This window comes from Aplysia californica, unplaced genomic scaffold (assembly GCF_000002075.1).
Source record: "Aplysia californica isolate F4 #8 unplaced genomic scaffold, AplCal3.0 scaffold00217, whole genome shotgun sequence".
NCBI classification, from domain to species: Eukaryota; Metazoa; Mollusca; class Gastropoda; order Aplysiida; family Aplysiidae; genus Aplysia; species Aplysia californica.
The window spans coordinates 1075525-1083024 of record NW_004797487.1 but is presented as its reverse complement, the minus strand read 5'-3'; the positions used below and the strand labels follow the sequence as shown (position 1 = coordinate 1083024).

The window sequence follows — 7500 nt, the reverse complement described above, 5'->3', positions numbered from 1 at the left end:
ATGCTCTAAAAAAAATACAACTTTATAATCCCGATCTTTTCCCACATCTCTCATTTTTTCACCATATCAAACATTTTCACAGCAATATTTTCACATCTGTTAAACAATGGGTTACAATACCCACTATCCGATTAAAATTAGAATCACATTGTGTTACAGCAATAGCAGTTATTTTTCTCCTGCCCAGACCTCTGTTCTATTTTTAAAACCAGTTCACAAAGGGACCTTGCAGACAACTGAACCTCACATTCAATAACATAGCAGTCCTCACCAAAGTCTTGTAAAATCTGCACACATCGCACCTTGTCCCCCCCCCCCCTTTCCCCTCCTGTCTCCATAACTGAAGTGACCACGTTCATCGTCCAGTAGATCGACCCCTAGACCGTGGTGTGCTTGCGGAAGTCTAGAGAGCAGGAGTTGACACAGTAGCGTATGCCCGTGGGTTTGGGTCCGTCGTCAAACACATGACCCAGGTGGGCCTGGCACTCGCGACATTTCACCTCCATCCTCTGAAGACCTGGGGAGATCAAATGGGTTAAAAATAAACAGGGGCATTGTTTGTTTGTTTGTTTGTTTTAGTAGAGGTTTTACGGCGCTCGCAACTGCATGAGGTCATATGAGCGCCAGAAGATTAGAGGTGTCACAAGAGAGTAACAAACATAAAAAAAGAAAAAGGGGAGATAAGGACGATAGATGTTTGATAGGAAAGAAGGAGCAAACCACACCAGAGCACCCGCCAACCACCCACAGGGGCATTGTAGAGCACAACTTCTAACCACACAAGACTAAGTACAAATACATACCATTAGGTAAAACTTTAAAATTAATGTTAGCATGACCAAGATACTTGAATCTCCTTTTGCTGATCTCACAAAGTGTACAACATTGTGTATCAAGTTCTTTCAGGACAATTTCATTTGTGAGGCATCTGGGTTAAATCAGGCACACGTCAAAATAATGAAATCAAAGAAATCAATACTTTTCCATCAAACTGGTAAAAAAAAAATTTATGAACTCAATACATTTTACGCTCACTTAAAAACACATTCCTGCATGAATTTTACTGGAAAACATTGATCAAAGGCACAAAATACGGAAATTTGTAGTTTCAAAAGACAAAACAGCTTTGAGAGGCACCAAGCTTTGGTGGCCATTTTCTCGCTAATTTTACCTCCGACACAAGGCAACCCCCGCCTTCTTCAATCATCAATATCTCGACTTCTATTCTAGATCACAGCGCCAAAAACTGGCCGAAATCGTGCCTCTTAGTTTCCCTGGCCAGCTACATCTGGAAGTCATTAAATCACCATCGGAACCGCTCCGCGCCGGGTTACGCGGGGGTCACTGGCCGCTCCGTTGCGCATCAGCTACAGGCGGGCAGATCATGGCGTAATCGACACTTTTGACACTAATTATCGGCAGTATCCTCACTCTAACAACAAATTATTCCAAACAATAAGAAAAGAGCAAGATTCCCCCTCTCTGTCTGCGAAAACCCGATCTCAATGCGACAATATGTGCCGATGTTACAGTGTGTGCCAAATGTTCTGAATTTCATCGAATTTAATATGTGTGCGCTGCTCTTAATTCACTTTTAATTTCCAAAGTGCTTGCTCAATCTCAACAAATTTTGGTACATGCACGGATGACATATTTGTGCTGTACGTGTATAATTTTCATCATTGTTTGAAGAATAGTTCTTGCAATATTAAGTCGCTTACATCTGATTCTCATCCAGTGCCTTGTTAATTGACCCCTGCAATTGCGTATTCTGGATTCTATGCTGTTTTAAGTTCAACACTTCTCCGTTAATTTCATAGATTATTGTTTCTATGAAAGGCAGACATATTTGTGCTTAATGTGTATACAATTCGTCTTTGTTGATTGAGCCCTGATACGATATGAGGTCGAATCCATTTGCCCGTGATTCATTTCTAACAGGTTTACTGAAATCTCCCTCTATGGAACACACACACGGTAGACGTTCCTCCTCCCTGAATGAACTTTGTCGCGTTTGCGGGTGTAAGAACGTGACTAAAGTACAACAGAGGCTGATAAGAAAGGCTAGGACATATGAGTCACTGCCAAGGGATATTTTATCATCCAATCACTGTTGACAAAGCGCACTCTATAGGTTTGATTTTCGACTCTCTCAACCAAACACACAGTCAAATTAATAATGACATCTCACACAGTGCACCTATTCCGAAAACCTCTATTCCAGGAATTCAGACAGCAATAGACACGTACATGAAGCTGTACAGAAGACATTTTCCAAAAAAGAAAATCCCCAAACAGCGCAATTTAGAACAACACTGCATTCCCTCCTTAACACAACATGGCTTTGGCTTGGGCCCGCTGGGAGAAAAGGAACCGAAAGCTGTCACCAGTCTATTTTAAAAATTGAAAAGTGGGTTCAGAGCATCGTAAACAATACGGGAAAACTATGATATGTTATGAACGCACATTAATTTGCTCCAGAGAGCATCTTCCTTGCAGGCACTGGGAAAACAACCACGGCGCCATAGATAAGCGTATAGATCTACTGTACAAAATGTGTAAAGAGATCTGTGTCATTAATTTAATGAAGGATACTGTTATGAGAATTTCATCACAAGCCCGACGAATTTGGCTGTTGAACGAAAATGCAAAAATGTGGATTACTAATCTTCCAACAACGATGTCCTTTGGTAAGTAGATACCAACATTAATTGTCTTTATTCTGAGTAAGTTTTAGTGAGTTTATTCCCGCACTTTGGTAGTTACATAACTTTTAATTCGGTGCATATTTCCTTAATTACCACATATAAAACGGCTGTATTTTGATCACATGCAGTTAAAAAACTATACTAGATATCTTCGTTGCCTTTTCACAAACTGTACATTGAAAAAAAACCCTCAAAGATGGAACACTATGTGTATATTGATAACCTTGCTTTCATTCGTGAGCTTTGAAACAAAAGTGTGTAAAATTGCCATGGTATGTAACTCCGGGCGTGGAGTGAGCGCAGGTAGACTGACCGGCAGCTGACCCCAGTCACGCTGACCTAGCAGCGTACGGCCTGGCGAAACTGAACGACCGCTGATTCGGCGCTGTGAGATAAAAGGATATTTTTTTCACCCTACACAAGACAAATAAATAAGCTTTAAGATGGTACCAATAACTAACTCCACATGCCCAAATATTGCTGTGCGCCTCATTCCACCGCGTGACATATTTGTTCTTATATCCATATATTTGACTTGATGCAGTATTCTATAAAATCAAGTTTAATTTCTAAAAAATGAATGGAGCACCATAATAGAACTTATAGAAGAAGAAGAAGAAAACCACTCCCTCTTTCCCCTCAAACCTACCTCCAAGATTTTCCTCCTGTAGAGTCACTTTCTCTTTCCCCAGCACATCATAAAAAGCAGGCCAACCCGAGTTCGAGTCATACTTGGATTCTGAGGAGAATAGCTGTGTGCCACACACCACACAGTTGTACACCCCTTCTTCTTTCCACTTCACGTACTTTCCAGAGAATGCCCTAAAAGGAAAACGTTTTTCAAAACTTAGAAGGACAAATAAATACTTATAAGAAGAGGAACACATGCAACCACCAACTCTGCCGTCTTGGGGAAAAAGGACGAATATCGCGACATACCCATTTTCCAGGAGGGCCGAAAAATCAAATTTATTCGTCTCACGTTTCAAAAGTTGGTTTCTTATTTTATTTTTAACTTCATTTTTGGCAGGAGGAAGGATGGAGCAATTATGCACTTGTAGTTAAAATTTTGTTAGGAAATATCAACAAAATCTTGTGTGATAAGACAAAAGTCATTCTTTCATAACAGATTGATGATGTTTTAATTAGGTCTTTTTATGAGAAAAGGACGAATGGCGATATTCGTCTTTCTTTCACCCGACGTTGTCAAATAATAACGTCCTGGATTTTTTTGTTTCTGTGATATTTGAGGTTCGTCTGTTTTTTTGTAAGTGTTTTGCGGCTTCCAGACTGTTATTCAATTGCGCTTTGCCGGTGGAGCCAAAGATCTGGGGTTCAAATTCTGGTGAGTATCCACAAGCAGTTCACGCTTGTAGTCTTATTGCATGCAACACACTTGATACTGCGGGGACCAACGCTGGATATGCCAGGATTTGAGCCTTTTGGTATTTCATCATAAGACCTGTGGCAATGTAACGAAGGCATGTTTTGGCGAAGAAAGGCGAATATTGGAATATTCGTCGCTTTTTCGTAAACGGTTTTTCCTTTTCACTTGCTAATAAACAGCTGAAGACGAACCTCGCGGTATTCGTCCTTTTTTCACAGTAGGACCGGATATTCGTCTTTCTTTCATAAAATATAAAATTACTTTTTTAATTTTTTAATGTAGACGATACTTCCAATACCAAAATAAAGTATTCGAACATCTCTAAATGTAATGGCCATTGGTTCAAAAGATGCAGCTTTTCATGCTCTTTCATATGGTATCGATATCTCTATATGACCCAATTTCCTATATTCGTCCTTTTTTCTTAAGAAGGCAGAACTAAAGGCGCCGAGATAGTATTCTTCTCTCCTTTCTCCTCTTCCCCTTCCCCTTCTTCATCTTGTTATTGATCTTGCTGGAAAATTGGGATATAAGAATAATGGCAAATAATATACATGATACATACATACACACTACAATCATTTGTCAAGAAAACTGATTTTAATTTGACCTAAAGTAAGCATGACTAAGTCAAAAGTTATCCCATTCATTTTTAAAGGCCGAAATTAAACACAAATACATGGTCAGGATCATATCACAGTATAATCAACACAATCATCATGATTGTTGACAGGAATGTGAGAAAAATCTCAGGGTTGGTGAATAAACATGACTCACTTCTCTGTGCCTCTCTGCTGAGTCACCTGGTACTGTTTCGGATTCAGACGCTTCTGCAGCTCTTCTTTATCGTAGGCACTCAGAGACGAAGAAGATGGGGAAGACCCACAACCACCACCACCACAGGGTGTTGTGACAGTGTTCTTCTCTCCTATCTCCCCTTCGCCCTCTTCACCGCCGTCAGCCCCTGCCTTGGCCCCATCAGGTTCGTCTGAGCCGTTATGGGCCGCATCGCAGGCTGCCTTTAGCTTCTTCAGCTTGGCCGAGATTTCCTGTTTTTTTGTGACATAATGGAGGATGTTCATCCGAGCTGGGGAGAGAAGGACAGAGGCTATACAATGAACAAACAGAGAAGGAAGAAATAAGAACAAGGACACAAGGAAGCAAGAAAGAAAAGAAAAAAGTTAGGCATCACGGTGAAATCAGGAACTCGTCAAAATAATGAAATCGAAGAAATCAGGTTTTTTCCGCCTGTTTTGCAATTTTTAAAAAAAATTTCTATTTTCAACTCAACATCTTTAAAGTACATTTAAAACATGTTTATGCATGGATTTTTACTGAAAAACATTGATTGAAGGCACAGGAAATGTAAATTTGCAGTTTCTAAGTATTCTTAAGCTATTGTTCAGCTAAATCGGCCCTTATTCCTTGTGCTTCTCCTACAGGAGAGCTAACAAATAACTTTGGAACATTCTTTGCGGAAAAAAATTCTACAATAAGAGACACTTTAGATAAACACGATTCATCTGCACCAGAATTCCAGGAGTTCCACGGGGACCTCCTATGTAATTTTAAACCTGTCTCACAGGACTCAGTGAAAGAGATAATAATGTCGTCACCACCGAAGTCCTGTTGCCTTGACCCTATCCCGACACCTTTACTAATCAACCATCTTGACGTTGTTATTGATGTTGTAACAGCTATTATTAATGATTCACTCCTTTCAGGACCAGTGACTTCGTGTTTTAAGCACGCAGTCGTAACACCTCTACTAAAGAAACAGTTGTTATCCCCGCAGGAGTTTAAGAACTATAGGCCGGTCTCTAACCTATCATTTTTGTCTAAAATCTTAGCAAAAATTTGTTCAATCTCAATTAAGAGCACATCTTGAAGAAAATAATCTTTAAGAATGTTATCAGTTGGCCTACAGAGCGTTTCATAACACAGAGACTGCACTTTTAAAAGTCCAGAATGACCTCATTTGAGAAGCAGACAAAGGCAAAGTGTCTGTACTTGCCTTACTCGATCTAAGTGCTGCATTTGATACCATCAATCATTCAATTTTGATAAGGAGGTTAGGCCATAGATTCGGCCTATCTGGGACTGTTCTTGAATGGTTTGAGTCCTATTTGTTTAATCGTACATAGTCTGTACTTGTAAATGGTGAAATGTCATCCATTTTCAGCTTGCGATTTGGTGTGCCCCAAGGGTCCGTGATCGGGCCACTCTTATACACACTGTATGTACAAAGCCCTTTAGGTTCAATAATTAGGAAGCACGACGTTAACTACTACAAGTACGTGGACGACACTCAACTGTACAAGTCTGTTTTACAAACAAATTTTAATTGTTCAGTTACCAGCATGGAAAAATGTATTGTGGAGGTAAAAAAATGGATGATATCAGACAGACTTAAAATGAATGATGATAAGTATTAAGACCAAAGTTTTGTGTTGCAATGCCAAACCAGGGATATTGCTTTGCAATTTTGACCATATGTGTATGTATTGGGAATGATAACATCTTTTTCACAGATAAAGCGAAAAATCTAGGCGTTTATTTTGACTGCAAACTCTCTACTATGCACCATCATCATATAAACCATCTATGTAAAGCAAAGTAATTTATTTAGAACTACGCAAAATAGGACAAAGTCAAATGTCAACATATCTTAGAGTTGATTCCATCAAAACCCGCATCTCATCTTTTGTCCTTTCACGTCTAGACTACTGCAATTCTTTTTTTGGAAACATTCCTACTTAAACGTTAAATAGCTTATAGCAACTCCAGAACCAAGCTGCTCGCATAATTTTAAAGAAATCTCTCAAAAAGCATATAACACCAATGCTACTTCAACTACATTGGCTTCCGGTGAAAGCACGAATTCAGTACAAAATAATTGTTCTTTGTTTTAAGTGTGTCAACAACATTGCACGATCATATCTTCGTGACATGGTCATCAAATCTTGGCCTTTAAGATCAGCGACGAAAAGACTTTTAAGACCTGTCAAAAGCAAAAGTCAGAGACTCGGAGGGAGAGCTTTTTCACACCACGCCCCCTCCCCGTGGAACAATTTACCAGCTCATCTACGGGAGTCTACCACTTTAACAAAATTTAAATCAGCACTTAAAACGAATTTGTTTCAGTCCAGCTTCAATCTGTAATTTCCAACATTCCCAATACAAGTATTATTATGTTCTCTCAGTATCTATTATGTTCTCTCAGTATCATTCATCCTGTTCTGTTCTGTAAGAATTTATGACTGTGTGAATTCATCAATGTGTGCAACGGTGTCTGGGTAAGCTTTGTGGGATTGTCTTTATTTACTCAAGGATGTACTGGAGAGAGAGAGAGAGAGAGAGAGAGAGAGAGAGAGAGAGAGAAAGAGAAAGAGAGAGAGAGAGAGA

General features: G+C 39.5%; 1 protein-coding gene across 1 annotated transcript in view; it reads right to left on the bottom strand.

The window, feature by feature from the left end:
• The window catches only part of LOC101862419 (peptide methionine sulfoxide reductase MsrB), a 17300-nt gene that overhangs the window by 645 nt on the left and 9155 nt on the right, over positions 1-7500 (bottom strand). The window contains exons 3-5 of the mRNA XM_005099567.3: positions 4873-5182; positions 3358-3530; positions 1-517 (exon numbers count right to left, since the gene is read on the bottom strand). The exon at positions 1-517 is cut by the window's left edge and continues 645 nt beyond it. Of these exons, the coding sequence (XP_005099624.1) occupies positions 378-517; positions 3358-3530; positions 4873-5177 (618 nt within the window). The 5' untranslated portion in view covers positions 5178-5182 and the 3' untranslated portion in view covers positions 1-377. The remainder of the gene's footprint in view (positions 518-3357; positions 3531-4872; positions 5183-7500) is intronic.